Raw genomic sequence first — 26,133 nt, forward strand, 5'->3', positions numbered from 1 at the left:
CTCCTAAACACAAAACGCTCCCCCATGAGGTCACTTGTTTATCAGGGTGAGGAGGAACTCATGGTAAATGCTGCTGCTGTGTGCACTTTTCTCTTCATCCCGGGCCTGTGACTGCAAAACTGAAATACAAAATGATCAGGCTCTAACATTCACATGGATGTGATTCGTTTCTGTGAGTTCATTCTTCTATTTAGAGAAAGATATTGCTGCCCTCCCTTCTGCACTGACACAGTTGCCAAAATAACCACTCTTACTAACTGGCAGCTTTAAAAGCCAGCCTGCAGCTGACTTTGAAACAGAAGGTCAGCAAAGGGAGCAACAGACTTCAATTCAGAGCTTTAATGGGAGCCATTGACCACAGCAAAAGGCCTTGACTGGAGTGTCTAGAGTGTGCTTTGCACAGGCCAAAAAGTCACTTTCATAGTCTTTGAACCTTTTGTATAAACCTATATATTTTTCACTCTGTGGATTTCAAGATGAATGTGCAGCCGTGTGCTAGATGTGGCTATGGGGTTTACCCTGCTGAGAAGATTAACTGTATAGATCAGGTCAGTTCTCTTTCTTTATCATTTTTGGACTATAATAAATGTACAGATTGGTACTTCTAACACAGTGCAAATCTCTCGGTTCTAAAAGTTCTTTGCTCATAACTGGGTTCAGAACTGAAATGAATTAATAACATGTATATATTTGAAGAAAAAAATAGATTCATTAAATGAAGGGTAAGGATCAATAGTGAGATTTTAAACTTAGCAGAATAATAATAATGAAATACAAATCATGTCTGTTTGGTTTCTCTTTTGTGGCGTGTCCAGACGTGGCATAAAGCCTGTTTTCACTGTGAAGTATGCAAGATGATGTTAACTGTAAACAACTTTGTTAGCCATGAGAAAAAGCCTTACTGTCAAGCGTAAGTGTATTTCCTTTTTTTATTCCTTCCATTTTATTTTTTTAAGCAAAGGTTTAATTTGGCTAGTAATTTTAATATAATGGAAGATCCCCATTTGGACTCAGTCTGTCCTGTGTGTGATGTGAAATTAGTTATTGTTGGTGATTTCATGCATATCTTTGGATTTACGTGAATCACAAATGGTGGGAAACTCTTTTTTACCATTCATAAAGCTTCCTTGTTTGGCCAGTGTGTTAAAAGATACCAAATCAAGTTCCCTTTCAGTATTGTGAGAAGAAGATAAAACCAACCACAAAATTCAGTGCTTTCGAAATCAGTGGTTAAGAGTTAACAAGGTTGAACTAATCATAAGGAAAATACATAAAATGCAGATTTTGGAGTTGGTTTGTTCTAGGAAGTTTTTATTTTATAATGATCAATTCCTGTCAAATTTGTCAGCAGAAAAAGGAGAGATGACAGTTGTTTTTTATTCTATTATTCTCTTTTGTTATTAGAATCACAGCATTGATATGATGATCATTAAAATTAATTTTGCTCTAGGCACCTACTCCTTACAGTAATAACTTGAATGTAGTCTAAGATCTCTGTGTGAGTGGGGGAAGAGATGTGTATAGAGGGGTGGAGGCTGATATTGTGGTTTTCAGTGCTCAAAGAGAACCTTTCTGGTGGGCTGTCTGGTACATTCCTAATATCCTTTTGCACTTACCCTTTTCTAGGCACAATCCAAAGAACAATGCATTCACGAGTGTGTTTGAAACACCAATAAATATGAATGCAAAAAAACTGTCAGAAGTGGTAAGTGAGGTAAGAAGCTTGAGGGTCAAATGTGTTTGTTTTACATTTTGATAGCATATTGATAACATCCCTTGTTTTGTAAGTATAAATATGTGCTTTTTACTCACCTTCCTGTGTATGATTCAAACCTCAGCTGGGTTTCAGTCATAATTTTTTCAATGCGATTACTCATGTGAAAGCAATCTTAGATCTGGATTTCCTTCTTCTCTCAGAAGGAAAAACTGATTGGAGCTGCTCACCAGTTTATCTGATAACCTGTATGGAAGCACAGTTCACCTAAACTGCCCAGAGCTGTGCAAACTTGGTGACTAAGCTGGGTTTCACAACCTCTGGGAGCAAGAACAACCCACTTGCTTTGTGGTCTCATCAGAAACTGCCACGAAACATCAGATAAATTATAACCAGGTGGTGAGCACAGAGAAGTTCCCATAAATACTTTTGTTGAGTATTTCTGCTGAACCTGAGGTGGTAAAGCAGCCGGTCCAGGGAGCTTGGCAGGGTTTTGCTGGAGGTGTTTTTGGGGATGGAGGAGCATCCTCCCTGTGGGCTCTGCCCTGCCCCATGCAGCTGGAATGCTCCAGCCTGTGGGCGTTCCCAGTGCCACCCCTGCATTGATTCCTTCCAGAAACATCATCCACAAACCTGCACTGAGAGGGGTCTGGTGAAATAAAAAATACAGGAACGCCCAATAATCGAAGGCTGTCTCACTACTCTGCCTAATGTTGGTTTCTTGAATGCCAAGTCTTTCTATATCCTAAAATAACATTACTTGTGAATGTATTTCACAGGCAAAGCAATGTGTTTTGGTGTGATTAGCCATCACTAAAATTAACAAAGAAAGTTGTATTTCTTGGATTATGGCATGCTGAATTCATTCTGATGTCCTCTATTAGCTGTAAAACCTTGATGCACAAGAATAGCCTTTGTCAGATACTATAATTTATCATTTTGTACAGCATTCTAATGCCTCAGTTTTTGCAGTATCATGGGCTGTAACTATTTCAGCAATGACTGTCACACTTACTTTAAACTGTGTGTGACAGATCTGCTCAGGAATGAGTTTGGGATTACTGCAGGTTCTATTTCTGGTTTAGGCAGAGATATGAGACTGATACTTCCAGTGCATGTGAGTACACAAGCCAGAGAAATTATAGCTCAAAGATCACTTTCCCTTGTTTTATACACCTTAAACACCTTCTGTCCTTTTCAATCACATAATGAGGTTCTCTTCCAGAGAGAAAACTGCTAAGGGTAGTAAAGAAGCTGAATCTGCAGTACCTGCTTAAAGGGAGTACTGTAAAAAATTGAGAGCAGGAAAATGTTTTGTTAGTAAATGTATAAAAAATGATAACTTGGGAAAAGGTTTCTCTTGCTACTATGGAAGTTTGTTCAGTAAAAAAATAAACTTTTTAACTGAAGTTTATTTCTGATGATGCAGGAAATAGAATGTTTCAATCCCAATATGATGTTCTCACATAAGTCTTGAGACATCAACTGGAATGCAGAGATAACAATTAGGTTTCTCTATACAGAATTTCTGTGTTATCAGGCAAGTCATTCAGCTCTCTGCTCCTTTGTGCTTAATTTATAAATGGGAATAATGGTACATGTGCTCAGGAACATTTCTGTCCAGTCAGTTTAAATTCTCTACTCTGGGTAGAGAGTGAGTTGTATAACAGATCTGTGATTTCAGTTGGATTTCTTCTACATGCTAACATGATAAAAGTAGCACTAAGAACATAATGACCCAGGACCAAATATAGTAGTCATTTACATTTGCACAGTTAGGATATGACACTTCTTGGACACTGTGCAGGGAAATAGGAGAGTATTTTAATACTGCTTACTTGGTAATAGCTTTTTCATGTAATGCATTGACACATCCTGCTTTAAATTTCTTAGGGATTTCAATTCTAACAGATTATTTCCCCCAAAAGGACTATCTAAAGATCAAATTATTCTTTCAGAATGTCATGCCAGGTCTCAGGTGTAATATGCTGCTCCTTTACAGATGTGCAGCTCCTGTACTGGCAGAAATCTTAGGGAGAAGCTGGGGTGGACTAGAAAACAGAGTTTTGGCTTTGGGGCTAAATGCAATCATCACCCTGCCTCTCTTATTCTTCTCCAAAGGGGGTGAGTGTTGGTATGCACTAAGAAACTACTAAAACAAGTAATTATCTTTTCTTTTTAGATAAAATATCGAGAAGAGAGTGAACAAATCAAATCAGTCTTTCAGTGGGATGTAAGGTCCAGAGAAATTGAAAGTGTCTATAAAGCCCAACAATTGGCTACCCAGGTAAGAAATATCCCTTGAGTCTCCCAGCCAGCAGCCTGAAGGACACCAAGGATTGGCCCTGATTGTCAGGGGTTTAACCATGGCATTTCAATGCTAAAAAAAAAATAGCCTTTGCTTTTCATTTGGCTTTTCAAGACAAAATAGCTCAACTATAGCTTAGGAAAGAATAATCAGAAGGTGGGGAAGGAAGAGTGTCTGTAGTCAGCTGTTGGGGCTGCTGCATGTACAGCCACAGTCTGTGTGTCTTCTCTATACTGGCACTGGAGCTTCACAGCAGGAGATCTGATTCCCAGGGGGTGTTATTTGAGTTTCACTCCAGGATCCTGGATCCTGTCATCTTGATGTCAGTTCTTGCTGTACAAGTTCTGCCTTGGCACTCTGAAGGGATGTGGAATGTAGGCCTTGTGCTGCACAATTTCACTTCCACTGCTCTGTGTGCTTCCTTTTTTTTTCCTGTTAGATCATCTGTTTGAGTGCCAAAACCAGAGTGAAGATAGGTAGTTACTTAGTTCCTGTTTTGTAGAATGCTTACTATGCTGCCTATGAGGAAGGAAAATCGTGGTACCCAGGAACAATCCCAGATCCTGAGATGGTCAAGATAACACAGGCACAGAAGGCTCTGTCTGATGTAAGTGGACTGATGTTTGGCTTTATTTTCATGGTCTATCCTATTCTGAAGACTTACAAATACATGAAAGTCAGTCTTTGGTAAGAAGTCACCTCCAGGCTTTTCAGGAGGGGTATCTGGAGGGTCTGTCTGTCAAGATGTTGCCAAAGGAGAGACTGACATGTTTATTTCTGTCAATAACAATACAATAACAATAAAAAAAATGTAAGGAATTAAAGTCACATAACAGTTCTATTGCCATCACACATTTATATATTTATATAACTCAAAAACACTTCAGCTGCTGACCAAATTGAGGTGATCTGATCTAGGAGGCAGTGCTCTTTCTCTCACTAGAGCAGGACTCATGATGAAAAATGTGTTGCATTTTCTACAGACCAGACTTTTCACTGACTGAATTTCCATGACTGATGAAAATCACTTCTAAATTATGACTGTGTCCATACAATGGGCTAGTGACCTAATCAGCGTAGGCAGTTAACAGTGGATAATTGATACAAATGAGAAATGCTTTCTGTTGTGTGTAGGAAGTAGCTGTAACTAACAACTTACAAAGTGGAAGTTCTTTAATTTGTTTTCTTTTAAATAAAGTGATATATACCTTTAGGAAGCAGGCAGGAAAAGAAGAATTGTAAAAACTACAGTGGATTCTTCTCTAATAAACAAATTCATCTTCCAGTTTCAATATACAGAAGAGTTTGAGCCACGAAGAGGCAAAGGCAGCTTCCCTGCTATGATCACTCCAGGTTACCAGGTTGCCAAGAGAGCCAGCCAGCTAAGCAGTGATGTAAGTCACAAGGGTTTTTAATTATATTTTACACTTCTGATTTTGGAGAGTCCTGGGTTCAGGCCATTCACTTGAGATGTTAGATTCGGTGGTGAATATTTGTTATACTGTTACAAAGTGAGAAAATGGTAACGATGCAGAAAACAAGGTTAATAAAGTACTTGGCCTGGGAGTACAATAATATAAAATAAGTGACAATGTAGATATTTCCTGGAAAATGTAGCAACTTTTGCATAATTTATCACAATCTGAAAAAGATTGTGACTTGCACTGAAATGTTCATTTAATTCATTACCTTTAGGGCTGTATTCATCAAATTATTTACATTTGACATTTTTCATTTTATTATTTGAAATTAAGTTGGACTCGATGATCTTTAAGGTCTCTTCCAACCTAGTCATTCTGTGAATTCTGTGAAATCAAACAGCTGTAAGATCGAAATTAATTCACATAAAAGCTACTTTAAATTTATGCACAGAAAATTGCTTGTGTATTTGAGAACTATTCACATGAAAATATAAGTAAAAATAAATCTCATAACAATGGTTTTATAGTATTGTTTTGTGCAGATAATATCTACATATCCCAAGATCATTGCAGTATGATCTTGGGACATTAATGACTATTCTCATGGTATTTCAATCAAATGTGTGGCTCACATACATCAAGTGAAAATGTGAACACCTGAGTCCATTTCTGTCTGGTTTTGGTATTCACTTTAAGGAAATTGGACCTTAAATATATGGATAGCTTGACTGTGGAGAGTGAGGAGTGTCACGACTGCTGTTGCTCATTTTCTCTTGAAGCCTTCTGATAGGAAATGTACTTTTGCTGCTTATTTGGTGGAATATGGATATATATGTTTTCCTCTTCAGGTGGAATATAAGCGTGGACATGAGGAGAGAGTTTCAAAGTTCACCTCTGTTGTAGACACCCCAGATATACTTCATGCAAAGGCTGGAGCACACCTTGCAAGTGATGTAAGTTAAACAAAATAGATTGATCTGGTTTTGGCTCTGCAAGTGGTTCCTAGGGTATTTATAAATTACTTGCAAATATGAACACAAAGAAAAATTTTAAATTAATATTTTAAAGGCAGACTCATTTTACCATTAGGCATTTAATACTTTCAGTTGCAAAGACCACATTCAATTTGAGGCCATTTTAGGCTGTCAGAACAGAAGCTGGGGCACCAGTCTGGTCCATACCTAGCAACTGGCTGCCATGAAAATTAAAGAAAGAAGCTGCCTGACTCTAATGTAAATAGAGAAGGTGTCTTGCAGAGACTTTAAGTATTTTCTTTAAATGAATCTCTTCATCCTACACCCTGAACAAGACAAAGGGGCCTTGCAGAAGATGTGTGATTGTGTAGTTAAAGACCAAATTGCAAAGATTCAGACTTCATGGTTCATCTTCCTTTTGGCAGGTGACAGCCATGGAGCACTTGACTTTGCAACTTTAAGGATTGATTAGGTGTGCAATCAAGACATATTTGCTCTAATTGCTCCTGAACTGTCTTGATTTTTTACAGTTGAAATACACAGAAGACTTTGAAGAACGGAAGGGGAAAGGCAGCTTTCCTGCTATGATCACTCCAGCTTATCAAATAGCCAAGAGAGCAAATGAATTAGCCAGTGATGTAAGTGTCCAAAGAAAAGTCTCTTTTGAGAAAGAAAATATTAAACTGTCACACAAATTTTGAATTAAAACATTTGCTGGCAGAAATTCCATGAGCATGGCATACTGATCTTCACTGGCTTTCTTTTCCTTTCCAAACATAACAAAACCACAACACCCCTGAACTCTTTAATAAGCACCATAAAAAGATATCAGTGTTCCTTCAAAATGTACAGTTAATTGTGCTTTGTTATTGGAAACTAAAAGAAAAGCTCTTTTTGTTGGAGAAGGTATCATATGGAAGAACATATAACTCAAAGGAAGTGAATTTAAAACATTGTTAAGAGTCATTGAGGAAAATAAGAGATCCATAATTTTGAAGGTAAAAGCAACTGACTCTAAAACAATTACATGTTTTTATTTGCCTTTGATCTATGGAAAACCCTTCACTTTTGTCAGCAAACACACATGGTGATTAAAGGGCAGCATCAGGTTACAGGCATTATTTTGACTTCAGTAAATGTAGAGCAAATCTTGGTCTAAACTTGAAGGTTGATTGCCTAAAATTCCCTTTATCACTGGGGATAAAGCATCTTCAGAAACAAACCCATTTACTGATGGGGTTCAGGTCACCCTGTGGTAAAAAAGTGCTCTGTGGTAACCATGAATTTGCATTACAATCAGTTCTATTTTTTTAAACTGCTGGAGCATCAGGGATTAGCCACTGTCAAGCAGGTGGTGCTGAACACATTGACCCAATGGTCTGGGTTGAAATGGCAAGTCCTGTGTTCCTAGTGCATTATTAATGCACCACTAGTTCTGTTTTTATACCTTCAAGTGGCATATTTGACTTGTGCAGGTTGGTGGCAATGGGAATTTCGACAACCCTTTATTGACAACATGTGCATGCCATTGGTTGTAATTTATTGTGCAGCATCTGTGAACCAGACTAAACTCACCTGGATTATTAATTTCCTTTTTCTCCTGTTAGGTGAAGTATCATCAAAGATATGAAAAAGAGATCAAGGGAAAAGCCAGCCACACAGCTGGAACAGATGTTGCTGTTGCAAGAGAAAATGCAGATCAGTATGGACAGGTAGGGAACATCCAAGGGATAGTCATGCTGGTGTTGATCATTTCTGGAGCTGGTTGCTCAAGGCTTCAGAAACTGGTGGCACCTCTTTTCACTTTGTTTTCCTGTGTGAGAAAACAAAGTTTCAAGGGAAAGGATGGTGTACAAACAGTACTGTGCTCCTAAAATGTAATGTATCTGTAACTGGCACCTGAAGATGTGACTGCAAGGTGTCTGCACTGTCACTGCATGACCCTTATGGTAGGGCCATTGCTGAAAACTGACTTCGGCAAATTTTATCTGTGTGCATTTATCTGTGTGCACTCTGCATTTCTGTTGGGGTGTTGTTATGTATCACACTGAAATGTGCTTACTCGAGGAAATATTCCCATTCTATGAATAAGGAAATTCAGTCAGGAGAAAAGCTAAAGGGTTGTGAAACAGTAGAAAGCTGGCAGACAGTTAGGTGCCTTTTCCCTGTGGGTATTTTCACAAACCTTAGGAGCTTTGCAGCTCTAAATATGTGTGAACAGCACTGAATCTCTTAGATACACAATCTCTTAGATTTCACCTCCTCTACAAAAGAGGAATTATAAACCTGACAAGCTGCAGCTCTGTATTTGTGGAACCAGATAGGCTTTAGTTCTGTTTTGCTCGGTGGCATTCATTTTGCTTATGTTTCATTTTTAAGGGAATACAATTGGTTTTGTGGTTGCCCAAAATGCACCCAAATTCCAATTAGACTGGGGGAATAGCACAGCTATATAGAACTGAATGCAGCTAAATGGAATTTGAAAGGAATTGAATAGTGGTGTTTATGTATAAAGAAAACTATATGGTTAATCTCAGGGGTTTTTGTTCTGCTCCTCAGTAGGTCCATACACTTTGGAGAAATGAAGGAATAGGGGCTGTATTTTCCTAAAACCTTTGGTATTTTACATTTCTTCACTTCTTCAGTTGAAATTTACATTTAGTATTCTGTGGAAAGCAAACCGTCCTTGAAGAATATGAGTTTAGTGTTGTAGCAGTGGAGCCTTCAATTACTTCTGTCTTTTGAACTGCTACAAGTTTTAATAGGAATAAACAAATAAAATGAATTTGAAAAAGCACTAATTACATTTCCAAGCATTAGAATGATTCTGTTTTAGAATTAATTTAAGTTTTCTTTCTTTGAAAGTGTCTTTGAAACTTCAGTCATGGACTTCAAATTCGATTTGAGTTTTAATCTTTATAGATTGGATACTGATATTGTTAGTAAAATAACACAGAGTCACTGAAATTAATGGAATTTTCTGAGTAAATTGTGACTTAACATGGGTAAAGAGATTAGATTTCTAACTGTTGAGATCATTAACAATGAATTGAGTGTGCATCAGACAGATAGATATAGATATATGTATATATGTACATGCATATTTATATATATAACATGAGACACTTTAAAGAATCTTACTGTAAAATTCTTGTGCTGAACATCTTTTTGTTCGTGTTTAAAAACCTTAAGAGTGGCTAAAATAGTTGAATATATGAATAGTTTGAATATATGCACAATGTTAGAAATTATATTAAAATGTATTTAAGAAAGTTAGAAGCGAAAGACAGGTTGGTCTGGAGAATTCAAACTCATTAATAGTATTTTAAGAAGCTAACTCAGCTGATTATTCCACTATATTTTTTCTTTTCAGTGCCTGTTTATAGAATAATTTAATGCCATTGTAACTATTGTTCACCAATGTGCATCATAATGTCCACAAACTTGTGGTGTGGCCTATTTTAAAGCATTGATGGTGCCCAAAATGACCTACAATGGATGGTTTTGCACTGAGAACACACAAAAGAGATATCCCAGATATTTGTAGCCATTCCTATCTGTGCTTTCCATGGCATTCTTGGCATGCATCCTATTCATGGCACATTCTATTTTTGCTCAAACTGCCTCTTTACTACAAAAGATTTACAAAATATTGCAGAGAAGACACATTACACTTTATCTCACTTGTTTGTATTCTTGTTTGTACTCCAAGTTCTCCCCAGATCTTGCCATAGAAGGCATTGAGATTATTATTGTCCATTACAATAAAAAAAAATTCCCCAGTATTTTGCAGTTAAACTATCTAAATGGCTTTCAAATTGTCAGATATTTACGCATAGACTTATCTATAGATGAGTTTAAGGGTGATACTTCCACAACAATTGGGTTTTTTAATCAGACAAATGGAATTTTTGATTTTGTTCACTAAGGAGTTTGGCATTCTGATATCTAGGTATCTCTGTCTCACTTATTTATCCCTCTTCAAAATACATCACAGCACTAGTGAACTATTATTTTTGGTCAATTATGATGTGAAAAATGACCATGGAAAGATCAAACAGCTCCTGTAACACCACAAAGAAAGGCTGATCCTATGTTAAACTTGTTAACTTTAAGCCATTAAAGTGTAAAGTGTAAAGTTTAAAGTTAGCCTGGCTAACCAAGCCATTAGCTATTTTTATAAAATTCCAGGAAAACATGTATTGACAAACAGAGAGTCAAGCAGATATCATCTCTGTGGGAAATGAGGTGAGAGCAGAATGGTGTGTGTCATTGTACACTTGAATGCTATCTTTACCACAGCTAAGAGCTACCTAAATTTCTCTTGGAATGATGCACAGGTAGCTTCAGAGGCATAGGTAATTTAACAGGTCAAGTTATTCTTATATTTTGGTCATTTTTCATTAAAAAAAAAAAAGTCATTGAAGCTGTGAACCTTCCTACTAACAAGGACTGTGGGGCTTTGTAAAATAACCCATGGCCCCACCTGCTCATGTGTGATGAGTAAACATCTGAATTTTCTTCAGGGATATATGGATGAGTTTGAGGAACGCAGAGGGAAAGGAAGCTTTCCTGCTATGATCACTCCAGCTTATCAAAATGCCAAGAAAGCAAATGAATTGGCAAGTGATGTAAGTATGAAACCTGAATCAATACAATTCATAAACAATTAAAAACAGCAGTTTGTCAGAGCAGTGCCTGGGAGGAGGATGCTAAAACTGCACTTGAGAAGTAAACAAAAGTGACATTTTGCTGCATTGCTGGGAACTGGACGGCTCAGGGGATTAATAATATCCATTAATAGAAGGGGGCACAGCTCCAACTTGCATGAGGGAGGAGATGCATGTAGCAACTAATGGGGATCCCTACTGTTAGGTTAACCCTCCTGGCAAATCTGCACCTGTATTATTAATGAAATCTTCAACTGCCTTAATCATCCTGTGGACTACTGTGGTATTCCCAGTAGTGAATAAATGGAGGATGAATGAACTGTACTGGTTTTGATATTTTGATGTATCATGCCTCCAGCACAAAGCAAGTCATATGGAGGAAAAGAAGCAGAGAGTGTGACACTGTCACTTCACAAAAGTGAGCTTATTTCTGGGATGTGATTTTTGGTTTTGGGTGGCAAACTGAAGAGCTGGCAAAGAGGTGGTGGTGTGTGATTCCTGCATCCAGCCCATCAGCCTCAGCCCTATTTGGGAGGACCATTTCTGGCAGAGACAAAACAGTGGGTCAGTCTGTAGGTCAGTACCCTGTGGCTGTTCTGAAGGGCTCCTGTGAGTGACAACTTCTGTAGTGTGGGCACCTGTCCCCGCTGGGGCTGCCTGGGCTGATGAGCTCAGTCTGTCTTGTGGGCAGAGAGCAGATGGTGGAGCCTTTCAGTTCGTGTTAGAGTGGGCTAGACACGAGCAGTAAACTGGAGTGAAAGGATCAGTCGTGTTCTGTTACCCGAGCTAATCACTGGGACAATATAAAACACCAAAAATCCCCTGTGACCAATCCCAGTTTGGGGACAAACTCAGTGATCCCCTGTTTAAACATGGAATATTTAACCTTTCCAGATAAAGTTTGAAAGGTTTTGAAAATGCTAATGGTCAGTAGTTTCCTCATTAATTTATAATACATGGAGTGAAGAGGAGGATTGCTTCATGGAAGTAACATTTGCACACTACAGTACTTAGCAACTTTCCTTGTAGTTTTAAAGCCTGAGGAAATGTGTGCAGACTTGGAAAATAAAAAAAGCCAAACCACTTTGCATGTCAGTTCATGTGAAATAATTTATAAAAGGCCAACTACTACCTCTCTTCACCCATCCAAGTCCAATTTATGTCAAAAACCTGATGTCTAAATTTAATTTAGAATTCCCTTATTTCAATCTTGATTTTGTAGAGAAATATAATTCCCTTAAACACATTGAAAGTACAAAAAGATAGAGCTTTTTAAAAAAGCTGGTTTCTACAGAAGGAAAAGTTTGCAGACTGCTTGATGACTATCTGTAATCCTCTGACTAAAATTAAGTACTGAGGATTAACTTCATTAATAGAAGAGCACACAAGCTCCAGCCAAGATTCTGCTAGTAATCTCTTCAAGCTATGAACAACAACCACTGCTGTTCAGTCTATGTCAAAAATTAATGAAAAATGCTATCTAGTAAAATGTCTTGAGAGGGACTGTGCAGGGCTATGGAGTTATATTTGGGTTATTCAAGGTAGTAAATACAGTGTTTCAGCATGGCAATTCCATTTACTTATCAAACCATACACGGGGAAGATATTATCCTGACTCATGAAGCCAGTCTAAATAGTAAGGATGAAAAGATGCACATCTATTTTATAATTCTCCCTACTTCTTTTCAGATAAAATACAAGAAAGATCTCTCCAAGATGAAAGGTGCAGCTCACTTTCACTCCCTAACAGCTGAAGACAACTTGGTCCTTAAACAAGCCCAAAGTGTTAACAAGCTTGTCAGTGAGGTAAGGGCTTGAATCGATCTCTTAACAAGTTTGGGAGCAGCTCATACAAACATCTGTGTTTGATGAGTAAGGAGTGCATGTTAAAAAAAATAAAGCTGTTGTTCTTCCTGCATTGTACATAAAAAAAAGCATCTGTGTGTAGCACAGCAACTGGAGAGAAAAGCTCAAGAACAGATCTTTAGGTGCAGCCTTCTGGCCCTTCCAATCATCTCTATGAAACTGTGGGAAATTAACCCCAGGAGAGTGATTTTAGTTCTGACCACGTCAAAAATTGAAAACTGAAAAAAACCCACCCCAAACCTGAATTGTGCTCTTAATATGATATTAATATATAAAGCTTTACGATTAATTTGGTGTGTATCTTAGAGTGTCTCAGAGGATATTCTAATAATAAAAAAATAAGAACAGAGACAAAATTTAAACCATTCTGGTTATGCAGATTTCTGTTTTCTTCCATCCTGTGAAAGACTGTGAGTCACTGATAATTGATTCTTTTTCTGCTTGATAAGGGAAGATTGCAAGAGAATGCTCAGTAGATTCTGAATTATTAATTTATTTATAGTGTCATATCAGCTATAAAACTATTAATAAATGTGAGTTTCTAGAACTTCCCTATGGCACTTAAAAAACTTATACTCTTGAGATGTCAAAGTATGAAACCTTCAATAATGAAAAACCCCTGGAAGTAGGGCTGGAAGGGGCCTCCTGGGCCAATGATTCCTGGCTCCTGCTGCTTCAACACAGCACTGTATAATCCTCCTATTCCAATTTCTAGCCTACATTTATTCCTGTCCACTTTATTACCACTGTGTTTTGTGCTAGCGTTGCCCTTTAGTTTAAAAAGTTCTTCTCCCTGCATGGTTACTTTTCTGAGAGGTTTACAAATACATCATTTTCTTCTCTCTGCCTTTGATTTCCTCAGCCAAGCAAGCTGAGTTCCTCTCATCTCTGAGTCTTTCACTGCAGCAGTTACAGGCTCAGTTCCTTAAACAGGAATGGCTGTATGAGTACAAAAGCTCTTGCTGAGGTCTTGCTGGAATTTGGTACATGGCACATTTGTACATGTTCATTTGCTGCATGCTCACCTCAGAATTTCTTTGTATATCATTGTTTTCGTTAATAGTTTCCCTCCTGCCACTGTCTTGTGTAGTTTGCAGAGGATGAAATTGCATTTCTTTTGCCTGTAAAATGAGAACTGAGTACATGAATATTCTCTTCACATTAATTTTCATCATATGCCATCTGATGAACACCATGTGTCAAAATCTCTGAACAGTGGGTCTGCCTAATAAAAAGTGTGAGAAGGAACTTGATAGAGCAGATTAAGGTTTTACCATAGCTTCCCGTTGTGCATTTTTGTCACTAAGGTGGAGTACAAGAAGGATCTTGGAAACAACAAAGGCTACAGCATGAACTACTGTGACACTCCACAATTCAAGAATACGAGCAAGATCTCAAAATTCACCAGTGATGTAAGTTTTCAGTACCTGGTGTGTGGCTTACTTGCCATAGTAGCTGCTGGAATCACAGGTCATCTGGGAGTGTGTGTTTCATATAAATGTGTGCTGGAAATGTGATTATAACTCATTTTAGACCGTTTTTGTACAACACTCATCCTAATGTGTCCTGATGTATAACTGGGGCTCATTTCATTTAGGATTATGAAAAGAACTATTATGGTATTTGGAAGAAAATTCACTTATCAGGTACTGCTGATCTAGAGAAGTAGCAGAGTTGTTTCTCTGGTCTGTCATAATTATTACTTATTTCACTGTGCATGTCCATTTCCTGACTGGACAAGTAGGCAGAAGATACTTCACCAGAGTGAAGTGCCAGAGAGGAACATAATTACTGTGTGAAAATTATCAGTGTTAATAGTTATACCTCTGATTTCTCACGAAATACAATTTCGTTTCATACTGCCTCTTACCATTCTCTAAAATCCCAGAGGAGTAAATATTTTGCCATACAGTTGAGGTAGCTGAATGATCAATTTTTCTTGTCAAATCCCCCACTCTGGGATTGGTGAAAGATGCACCAAAACAACCCAATTTTGTTCATTTCTTAATGTACAAATATTGTCTGCTTGGGACTTTGTTCTAGCATTTGTTCCTAATGAAACACAGATGTATCTTATTTATGTGGCATTTAGGTGATATGAAGAGCAAGTAAATGATATCTGGTAGTAAAAGAAACTCACTGAGAGTTTTAGCTTTTTTTTTTCAAATACCAAGTCTGTTGTGGACTAATGAGTTCCTGTATTGGAGCAGCACTGGTAGACCAGAGCTGTAAAAATTGTCTCCCTGCTGTAAAATATGGAAACTCTTAAAAGCTGAAACTCTTCACTGGAAAAGCTGAATATATTTTCTCAGAGTATTTTTATCTTCTTTTTTTTTTTTTCATTTTTGGTACAGCTTAAGTACAAAGAAACCTACCAGAATGAGATGAAAGGTCACTATGTGGGTGTTGGCATGGACAAGAGGATGCTCCATGCCATGAAGGTTGGCAGCTTGGCAAGCAATGTGAGTCCCTTTTAATCACACTTGTGTGCTTGGGGCATCCTGGTCTTTCAGTTTTTCCAGAATTAAGTTGATAGAAAACTTTAGATCATACTGTACTGGGGATCTGATGGACAGATGTGTTGAGAAGAGGGGAAATTCTGGAAACCCTTTTGCACTGTTTTATGGCTCACTGTGTGGAAGAAGTTAAAATAAGAAATTTCAGTGATCTGGCAACATACTGAGATCCTTCAGTTTTCTTTGACATCAGTAGGATGCTGAAGGTTGTTTGCCACCACCCCCAGGGTCAGACCTTTGCTGGAAAAAACAGTCTTTAATGAAGATTTCTGGATTCCAATTTAATTTACTGGGTTAGTCAAGAAGCTATTTCATTACATACCATTCCTTCAAGTACATTATTTACAAATCTGTAAGAAGCTTGAGAACTAAGCAGAAAGATAAAAGAGATGTGTCATAGGTGGAAGTTAAGTTAATGCTCCCACTGTTGGCATTGGATTAATTGAGAAGCTGAAAAAGAATCAATTAGTGGCTAAACTATGCAAATAATTTCATTTTCTTTGTCACTCATGACATTGAACTTACTTTGTTTCTTGCATTTAATATTAATATTATTGTTTCCCTTTTCCTCTTGACTGATAATTATTCAAACAAATGACAGCTGAAAAAAAAAAGAATTATTTTTTTTTGTTCTCCTTGTGTTTCAGATAGCCTATAAGTCTGATTACAAACATGATGGTGTTGACTACAATTACCCAGCTACTCTCACTCCTTCATACCAGACAACAAGAAAGTTGGTCCCTTTGAAAGATGTAAATAATTTTATGTTTTAGTTTTTGGGTTTTTTTTCCCCCTCCTGTGACTTGCATAGCTCATCATCTGTCTGTAGGAGAGATTGTGATAGATTGCATGTGTCAAATGATGATTTAATGACAGGAGCAAACACTGCTAACAAAGCTAAACCAAAAAAGTGCAGTGTCAGGAGGTCTCAGAGCAGTTTAAAGTGCTGCCCTGTCCTGTTGCTGGGTCAGTTCAGCACAGATTGTGGAGTGATGTGAAATCTGTGACTTCTGCCCTATCCCAGCTCTGTGCTGCACAAGTCTCACCACCCTGGGGCAGCTTCAGCAGCAGCATCAAGCACTGAAAGCACAGGGAGACTCAATTGTGAATCCATTGTGAATTCCCCGGGACTGTTGTTCCCCTTTGGAGGGGAATGGGTTGGTCACAGAACCTTCCAGCTCCTGAGAGAGGAGCCCCTGTGCCCCTGGCTGTAGGAAGGGAAAGGATGATACCCTCACTGCTCACAGGCATTAAAAGCTTGGCTGATCTCCTCTGCCGGCTCACCCTGTGCCTCAGTCAGGAGCACAGACACCAGGCATTGCTTACAAACTCAGCAGAGGAGAGCAGCAGCTCTGCAGGGCATTTCTGACTTCCTAAGGCAGGTACACCCTGTCTTTACACTGAAATTACAAAAATCCAGGAGCATTATGCCTTAGAGAGGTCATTAACATTATGTGAGATTTATCTGGGCATAAACACCTCTTCCCAGACAAGGATGGTAGCATGAAGAGCTAGAACTGGGAGCCCTGATGTTTTTGGGGAAGTGTTGGGTACACTTCAACTCTTAAGATGAACTCTTGCCTCTGTAGCATAAATTTCAGCTTTGCCTTTGTAAAAGCTGAAAACAGTAAAATTCAGTGTTTGATTGCTTACAGTGTGAGAAAGCTCTGTTCTTAAAGAGTTCAAGGTAAACATACATTCATGTCCAAAATGTAAAAAATAATCTCAGAAATTCCAGTGGCTCTGCATCAGCATCAGGGTTTGAAACACACAATTCCACTGGCCACAGAGACACAGTTTCACCAGTCCTGATCTAGGATTTTGCATTATTCCCAGGGGCTGGTGCACTCCCAAATAACCAACATGCTCACTCTGAGCTCTTTTAGGAATACACCTCTCTCATACACTAAGCAATCACAAGTAGCAATAAATACTCAGTTTCAGTTAAAAGAAATGATCCCTTTCCATGGAATTAAAATTCTCTCTGTTTCTAAGGAAGCAAATGCACTGTTTTAAGTACCTTAATCACTTTGGACCTGTGAGATAATTCAGGCCTTTTTTCCTAGCTTTTATCATTCTGGCAGAATGAGGAAGTTTATGTGAGGATACGGGAGATAAGAAGGTTTGCATTGAAATAGTTTCAGTAACTCAAAGTCTCCAGAAATATGCTCCACTTTACTGGAAAGAAGTGTTCTTAAGAAACTAGTTTTAAACAATATGATTTGCAGTGTTTGCAAAGTGGTGATTAACTACAGTGAATATTAATGAGGGCCTACAAAGAATAATAATTGTGTTTTGTAGTATAGCAATGAGTTCTTTTGCTGCAACAGGTTTGAAAGGAAGCATCATGTGATTTTTTATCCTGCATAATTTGGGGCTTTAACATATTTCTTTTATAACTTATTGTTGTTGCTACCATATTATTGTGTTAGTAATTTAATGGGTTTCAGTCCTCTTGTTGGCTGACATTAAAATTACTTTTTTTGTATATAAGTATGTATTTTTATTTTCTCAACATCCACACAAAACTCTGACCACACAGAGAAATTCTGTGGTTAATTTATTGCATTAAAACTCAGTAAAGACCAAGTATAAGAGAATTCATTTGCTCTACCCAGTGGTACACTGTATAGAGCTCTTCATAGACAATTACAATAATTCTTGTCTGCTAAAGACAAAAATGGACTAAATGATGGTTAAGAAAATGAGTTTTATTATGGTTTAAGTAATATTTTATCCAGAGCATTAGTTAGCAAAGCTTCATCTATTCAATCTCTCATTTTCTGGTCTGACCATTTCTTCCTTTACTAATTTTTTTTTTAAATTTAATTTTAAATTAGGTAAACTACAGGCAAAGCATAGACAAGCTGAAGTACAGCTCTGTGGCCAGCACTCCACAAATTGCTCAAGCCAAAATAAATGCACAGCAGCTCAGTGATGTAAGTTCTCCCATCATTAGCTCCTGTTGTTCATTAGAATGATGAGATAATTTAATTTCATAGCATTTGTATCCTTATGTGTTTTATTCTTGACAGTTCTTCAGCAGATGCATAGCCAAACCAAGAATATATATTAAATAAAATCACTTGAAAAAATGTGGCAAGCATACCAGTAGATTTGTCTCCACTTTTAAGATTTGTATCAGTGTGCTTTTTTAGGAAATTATTTTCTGTGTATTTATTAAGGCAAAGTTTTAAATTATATCTTTTGTACTTAAAGATAATCAGTGGCTCTTTTATTTATAGAGTAAATTTCTACTTCCTACTGCTTAAGTAAAAGTTAGCCTTACAGCCTTCATGCTTGCATCACTAATTCCTATGAATGTATTTATAATTTATGGCATCAATAACCTGAAATTTAACAGCAATCATTCAGTCTAATTGTTATATTTTTCTTAAGTTAAAAATAACTGAGTTTCTTGTTGACCTTTTCAACATACACAGGTGAACTACCGAGCCCAGTATGAGAAGACAAAATCAAATTACACTCTACCTCAGGATGTACCACTGTTAGTGAAAGCCAAAGCCAATGCTGAATTATACAGTGAGGTCAGTCAAGCCTTGGGGAAATACTGGCATTCATGGTGCTGTTAATAGACTGAAATTCATTTAAAGATGATGACACACTTTCTGGAAGCATTTGTCTTTGTACTAAACAAAATTAAATATGGTTCCCAGAATAGACAGACATCCAATTTCAAGGGCAATGAAACCTCTAGACTTTTTTTCCAATATATTTTCTGATGATCTGAATTTCTTTAAATCAGTAAATCAGTATTCACTCAACAAAATTAACTTCTTCTGAGGTGAAATTTGTATGAAGAACCAACATTTGCACAATTCCAGTAATTCAAAGTCCACTGAAGTCAGTGGAAAGAAATAGTGACTTCAGCCAGCTTGGATCAAGCTCACTGCTGGGCTTGATAAAGTTCAGGATAAATATAAACATGCAAAAAGCCAAATCCAGAAACTGGGTCTTCCTGAGAACCTTTTACCTTCATTAGGTGCGTACAGAGTATGGATGAAGGCATGCTTGATCTTGCTTTAATGGAATTTCAAGTGGAATCTTGAAAAAGAGCTTAAAAAACTATTACTTAAAAAAATATTACTTAAAAAAACTATTATTTATTCCACCAACTTTCAGAAGTGAAGGATGTGATTCTCATGCATTTCATGGTGTTTGTGAGATAGTGTAGCTCATGAGTGTGCTTGTGAAGAAAATCAGATTGTTATGAGGGATGCTGCCCTGACCTCTGCTTCACCTGTGGGGTGGTCTCAGGGCACACCAGCTGGGTTCCCTTTGAATGCTTTCTCATGTAAAGAACTGCACCTTCAAATTCTGTGTGTGGGGCTTGACTGGTTATAGTTTGGGGATGGGAAAGAAAAATCCTGAAATGAGTGGAAGGTTGTCAGGTTCTCAGCACTAGATGTTCTGCCTATGGATCAGCTCCTATACATCTATACTATTTTCAGAGGTAGACATAACCAGCAGCAATTTTGAAAAACCCTCCCTCCTCCTTATCTGTCTGAAACTGAGAATTATTGCTGGATGTTCTGGGACATTAAGTGCCTGTGAACTCCAAGAATAAAATTTTGACTCAATCCTAGACAATTAATTAGCTCAAAATGACAATGAACTGTGACTTAAGGAGGTTCCAGTTTGTGGACTGAGCATATTTCTGCTTCTCTTTTTCTCTGAGTCATTTCCATGTTTGTTTGAAATTCCTGTGTATTTGTGTTAGTGACATGTTGCTGTCTTTCCTTTCTCAGGTTAAGTACAAAGAAGGCTGGGAGAAGAGCAAGGGCCAGGGCTTTGAAATTAAACTGGATTCTCTGCCTTTGCTTGCTGCCAAAGCTTCCAGGGATCTTGCCAGTGATGTATGTTACATTTAGTTACCTGGGGATTATTCTTTATGTCTTTCTCATTCTTTATTCTTTATCTATTAGTAGCTATAGCACAGACAAATAAAGCATAGTTCACTTCATCTGGATGTTTAAATCCTGCATTTGGCTGTCCATCTTTCTCAATGGCTAATGAGCAGTTGAGATTCTGATGGGAAATTTCACTTGCCGAAAATTATTTTTTTTAAAATCATGTGTACAGAGTGAAGCTAAATTTACACAATAAACCCATAGTGAAATTCAGTGTTTTGAATTGTTTATAGCCTCAAAAATAGTATTATCATCTACTACAAAGGGAATGCATATTTCTTTAGTCTGCTTCCTTAACATAAACACATGTATATAAAAAAAAAGCCAAACAAAAGCTTTCTAAACAACTTATATCAAGATTTTTAACCCGTGGAGAGGGAGAAAAGAGAGATACTTTTTCTGCAGCTGAAAAATGTTCATCAGTAGTGGGGATTCTAAACTGCCACCTCATAAAAAAATTAAGTCTTGAATTCCTTACTTGGATTTATTTCTTATTTTTGCCTCTAAGAGCCAGATAATTTAGCTAATCAGGAGAATTAAAGCATATTCACCTCAGAGGGCTGAGCCTTAAGGAATGAGGTTAAAGATCTCATAAATGAGACTGATCTTGCATCTTTGGAATTTCTGAGAAAATCTGGGAAATTTGAAGTGACAATGAGAGAATCAGACAAAGCTCTTCTAAATTTTGAACATCCAAATCACCAGTGAAAAACGTATTGCTTACTTCATGGGTAATTGGAAATATTCTTAGATTTATGCTGGTTTTTTTGACAGATTAAATATAAAGAAGAATATGAAAAAACAAAAGGAAAAGCAACTGAAACCAAAGATTCAAGACTTTTGCACTCTCTGAAGGTGGCCAAGATGAGTAGTGAGGTAAATTATTTCTTACTCAAAAGGTGGTTTTCATAATTATGAAACTTTCAGCAACATTGTGTGATCTATCACTGTTACTGCTGTTACTGTAAGAAATTCTTGCAAACATTTAACAAAATTGGTTTCCTTCACCATCTGTTAATCTGCAATGATTGGACAGCAGGGGATTTTGGGCAATGGCACCCTTATTTTGGGGCAGGAAAAATAACATCCAGTTAAAACCTCAATATGAATAAAATATCATCATATTAAAACCTCAGTATAAACTTCTACACAGAACTTTTAAGTCTGTAATGGTATGTTTAAAAGTAAGATTTACTATAATAGAGAAAATGTCTCTAGAATTTAGAAAATTTACCCTGACATCTGTTTTGTCCCTCCTAGGACCTGATTTCTAAATGTGTTTGGGGTTTTTTTGCCTAATCTGCATAAAGACCAGAGAAGAGAGGGGACTTGAGACAGCTTTGTAATATCTGATACAGACAATCTATTTTCACTCCTGTGTCTAGATTGCCTACAGAAAAGGTTTTGAGGAGAGCAAGGCCCATTTCCATCTGCCCATGGACATGATAAACCTGAGGCATGCCAAGAAGGCTCAGGCACTGGCCAGTGACTTGGATTACAGAACAAGACTCCATGAGTACACTGTGCTGCCAGAAGATATGAAGACCAAGTGGGCAAAGAAGGCCTATGATCTCCAGAGTGATGTAAGATGATGTACAGCCAGCTTAACTGTTAAAAACAGCACGAGAGATTATAACCTTTTCCATTTGATGGTAATTCTTGTTTCATATGAACACTGCCTCATTGTATTATGGCTTTTAAAGTGTCTTTGCAATGACTTTGCAACTGGAATGGGTGCATGTTCACTTGCAAACATTATTCTTGTGTTCTCTGTGCCAATAAATGTAATTTTCCTCTGCAGCTCCAATATAGGGCAGATCTGACATGGATGAAAGGAGCTGGATGTATCACAGAAGGAAGTCTTAATATCCAGCAAGCCAAAAAGGCAGGAGATTTAGTCAGTGAGGTAAGCAAAGTTCTCAGGCTTCTGGCTGTCGTTTGTTGAAAGGTTCATGCACACTTACTCTGTTACATTGTGTGGAATAAGTACAGGATTCCTAACAAGGAATATCTGAGAAATGGAAAAACTGATGGGCATAATTTAGTTTAAAAGATCCTGGGTTAGAGATTAAAATGACATTTTCCCTTTATATAATTATCAAACTAATCTGTGAGGTAGACATCCCTGTATTTGTGGTTCCACCTGTTTTCATTCTCCTGTCCATGTTGCAGATCAGCATTAAATTTCCATTGAGTTTCACGTGCTGCATGAAGTACAAAAAGGCTTTAAGGAGCAGTATTGAAAAATTAGATATTTATCAGCCATAGTTGAAAATTTCCTTGCTCCTTGGCAAGTAGGGGCTGTGACTTTACTGATAGCTTCAGCTTTTCCTGCTTTTCATTGCTTTTGCTTTATTAACTCATGGCTTTGCACTGCCATTAACCTTATGGAAGTAAACTTCCTCAGCTTCTTAACTATGGTTGAGCAGCCTCACTAGTGCTGGGAAAACTAGAGAACAGAAAGAAGAATAAATTAGGGGAAGTTTGACAAGAGGGATAAAATCCCACTCAGTTCTGGAAGGAGGAGCAGAAGCCAGTTAGTTACTGGCGATCACACTCTGACACCTTGGGTCTCTGACATCCTCTCACTACTCCTACAAGGGGAAAAAATACATCTTAGAAACAAAAGAAGAGCAGCAACTTCAGATCTGGTGTCTTGCTACTGACACCTGCTTCTGGGGTGTGCTGTGGTAGTAATTACTTCCACAAATATTTAATCCATAATGATCTGCCTTTTCCTTCCAGCGCTGCGCAAGGCCACGAGAGGCTGCCAGTCACCTGAACTGGAGCCTGGTGGATATTATTTTAGAGATCTCTACTGCCATACAAAGCCTGGTGTTTTGTCATTTCTTTGCAGGATGTCACTACCTTGTGTTCCATGCAAGGTGACAAAACATGCTGTTTTTAATCTGCCGCCCTCCCTTCCAGGTTTCTAAAATAAAGCGATGAGCACCTCTTTGAAGTGCTGCATGCTTTTTTAACTTCTATTTTGTGTTCCCCTGGCAGAGACACAGTGCAAACTGATCTGTTCACCCATCAGTTCAAACAGAAGAATTTCTCTCCTGAAATGCCAGATAAAGAAAAAAACTGCATTTATACCCTTTCTAGGTGGAATGCCCCACTTCATGACTGAACTGGTAGAATGAGAATTCAATTAGAGAACACAACTTTGCTTGGTCTCCCCTGTCACAATGTGGTCTTGAAACAGAGTCCTGCCTTTCCTTGTACTATGTCAAGGAAAGAAAGGATGCTTAGCTTGCTTTCAAATGAGGGGTGCAAAAGGTTTAGGCAATGACATCAATTTAAAACAGGCCTATTCTAAAGCCTTATGAAGTGAATTAAAGTTTTCCATTCACCTCAGTGTGTTTCAGATGTAAAACAAAATGCAAAATGGAATGAAACTATGGACAGTCTTATTTACCAGACTAAAAATATTAGTTTCTATGCACATTTGTCCATTCAAACAGATTTTATATAAGCACCAGAGGATGAAAAAAGAACAATATTTTTTCCCATCTCTGAGACTTGAGCCAGAGATGGGAAAAATATTGCCTTGTGGAGGTGTCTCATAGCTGTTCATTCCAGAAGGGCTTGACTGCAATGTCTATGCCTAGCTCTGCTTTGAAAAGAGCAAGATTTTGAATTCAAGTTACTTTCAGGACTCTGAAACTGCTCGCTCTAATTTAATTATCATCTTAATAATATAAAAATATCTCAGTAAGATATGTTCTGTGTTTTGAACCATCCATGCATGTGCTTGAGAAGTCTCTTGTAAGGAAATGAGATAGTAACAATGACTGTGTGGCCTATCAGCTCTCTTGGTTCCTGACTTAAGTCATGCCCAGGTTGAACACCACTCACTGGTTGGTGTGCAGCCCAGGTCCTGTAAGAGATGTAGTCAGCACATCTGACACCAAAGATATTCATTCCTGCAGTGTCAGCAGCAGTGCATTTGGCACACACTTGTGCACTGCCCTCCTCACCTCAATATACCAGCAGTGGGTAGTTCTTGGAAGCTTATCTTATTGATTCCTGTGCTAAAACTCTCCTGGGAATTTACAGGGCTCTGTCACTCATGTTCTTTTTAAAAGTGATACATTTTTAGGGGAGGGCAAGTACTGTAGAAAATTTTATGTAACTTGCTTTAATTTGCTGCAGAAAAAGTACAGGCAGAAGGCTGATGCTCTGAAGTTCACCAGTGTGGCTGACAGTTCTCAGATCAAGCACGCCAAGAAAAGCCAGGAACTTCAAAGTGATGTGAGTCCTTGACTGAATTTGTCTCTTTGCAAGCAGCTTAGGCACAATGTGGTCATTCCTGACATATGACACAGTGTGATGGTAAGAGAGCCCCCAGTCATAAAGCCTTTCAATGTATAAAGTTTCTTCAGATTAATTCTAAGGGGTTTTATTCGTTTATTTGATTAATTCTCTCCTTGAATTCTTTGAACTAGAACAACAGCAACAAAAATCCAGCACCGTTGGGAATCTCTTGTGTGCTTATCTCTTGTGTGCTGAAAACAAAATAGTAACCATAGATTTTGAGCTTTATAGTAGGGGCTTCTTTTTCTTTGGGATGTAAGAAATGTAGCACTTTGTGAATGGGGCATATTTTCATAGTTTTCAACAGCTCCTCCAAGAACTTCATGGGCTAAAACAGAGCAGTTAATTTCTCTGCTGTTGTAGCCCTGGGATATAAAATGGGGATGATTTCTACTCAAAACATAAAAGGTCCTTGATGTTTTCATTCAAAGTTGTAATGTTAGTCCTCATGGAGTGTTGTGTCAGCAATTACATTTAGGTCACAAATGTTCTCTGCAGATTCAATTGATAGTATTCTTCATTTCATGCCTAGAATTCTCTGTTTCTGTGTCCTATTAACAAGAAGTTGCTGCAGTTTAACACTGGGTGAAATATGCTCTTGCATGCATTTTGTATAGAGTATGAATTGCTGTCAGCCTTATAGCTAGATAAGTAGCTAACTTTGGGAAATAAAATGTCCTGATATATGTGCTGTTTCACATCTTCCTTGAAATTTAACCATGAGTAGTTTAGTCAACCTGACTCTGTAGGTCAGTTTTTAACCCTATATTTAACACAAAAGTTCAAGATGCTAAAGAATAACTTTCCCAAATAAGTTAACCCTCACAAATCTTTGGATATTTGGAATGTTTTAACCACTATTCTTTAATCATTAAATGTGGAGTACTGCTTGTTGACTCTGCTTTGCTTCCTGTGTTCAGGTTGCCTACAGGTCAGGGAAAGAGCAGTTTCTTCATCAGTACACCATCAGCAAAGATGACCCTGTCTTCATGCTGGCCAAAGCAAATGCTGCCAATATCAGTGAGGTACTGTGTGATTCCTTCACTCCTGTGAATAGTTATGCATGTAAAAGTTATGTTCTTTCTCAGAGAAGGTCCTCGTGTTTTAGATTTAAAATCTTGAAATTTAATCCCACACTCCTAATAAATCGTGGTCAAATCTGCTGCTCTGAAGACCTGCCACTTCTAGAGTTTGGAGCTGTGCATTTTTCACACTCTTCCAGGCAAGTGGCACACTGACAGTTTTGCTGGAACCAGTGAGATATTGGGGTTTCAGTAACCACAGCATCCACAGTTACAGGATTTTTAAGGGAGGACACCAGGTTCTGATCTGTAGCCATACTGTTTCTGGGCATGGAGTACAGGAGGGACTCATTACTTGAGAGCTTTCACTGTGACTATAGAAGAAATAGAA

The 26,133-nt window shown here is 37.8% G+C and overlaps 1 protein-coding gene across 4 annotated transcripts in view; it reads left to right on the plus strand.

Moving 5' to 3' along the window:
* Positions 1 to 26,133, plus strand: part of NRAP (nebulin related anchoring protein) — a 48,206-nt gene that overhangs the window by 740 nt on the left and 21,333 nt on the right. For 2 of the 4 annotated variants that reach the window (XM_059476820.1, XM_059476822.1), the window contains exons 1-22: positions 307 to 548; positions 816 to 910; positions 1,627 to 1,714; positions 3,897 to 4,001; positions 4,525 to 4,629; positions 5,309 to 5,416; positions 6,292 to 6,396; positions 6,948 to 7,055; positions 8,025 to 8,129; positions 10,944 to 11,048; positions 12,777 to 12,893; positions 14,261 to 14,365; positions 15,308 to 15,415; positions 16,117 to 16,221; positions 18,310 to 18,408; positions 18,913 to 19,017; positions 20,239 to 20,346; positions 21,175 to 21,276; positions 21,786 to 21,983; positions 22,202 to 22,306; positions 24,559 to 24,657; positions 25,641 to 25,745. In XM_059476820.1, coding sequence (XP_059332803.1) covers positions 477 to 548; positions 816 to 910; positions 1,627 to 1,714; positions 3,897 to 4,001; positions 4,525 to 4,629; positions 5,309 to 5,416; positions 6,292 to 6,396; positions 6,948 to 7,055; positions 8,025 to 8,129; positions 10,944 to 11,048; positions 12,777 to 12,893; positions 14,261 to 14,365; positions 15,308 to 15,415; positions 16,117 to 16,221; positions 18,310 to 18,408; positions 18,913 to 19,017; positions 20,239 to 20,346; positions 21,175 to 21,276; positions 21,786 to 21,983; positions 22,202 to 22,306; positions 24,559 to 24,657; positions 25,641 to 25,745 — 2,352 coding nt within the window. In that variant the 5' untranslated portion in view covers positions 307 to 476. Of the gene's footprint in view, positions 1 to 306; positions 549 to 815; positions 911 to 1,626; positions 1,715 to 3,896; positions 4,002 to 4,524; positions 4,630 to 5,308; positions 5,417 to 6,291; positions 6,397 to 6,947; positions 7,056 to 8,024; positions 8,130 to 10,943; positions 11,049 to 12,776; positions 12,894 to 14,260; positions 14,366 to 15,307; positions 15,416 to 16,116; positions 16,222 to 18,309; positions 18,409 to 18,912; positions 19,018 to 20,238; positions 20,347 to 21,174; positions 21,277 to 21,785; positions 21,984 to 22,201; positions 22,307 to 24,558; positions 24,658 to 25,640; positions 25,746 to 26,133 lie in introns of those variants that run through there. The other 2 variants (XM_059476821.1, XM_059476823.1) reach the window with 2 other exon arrangements.

This window comes from Ammospiza nelsoni, chromosome 8 (genome assembly GCF_027579445.1).
Source record: "Ammospiza nelsoni isolate bAmmNel1 chromosome 8, bAmmNel1.pri, whole genome shotgun sequence".
NCBI lineage: Eukaryota > Metazoa > Chordata > Aves > Passeriformes > Passerellidae > Ammospiza > Ammospiza nelsoni.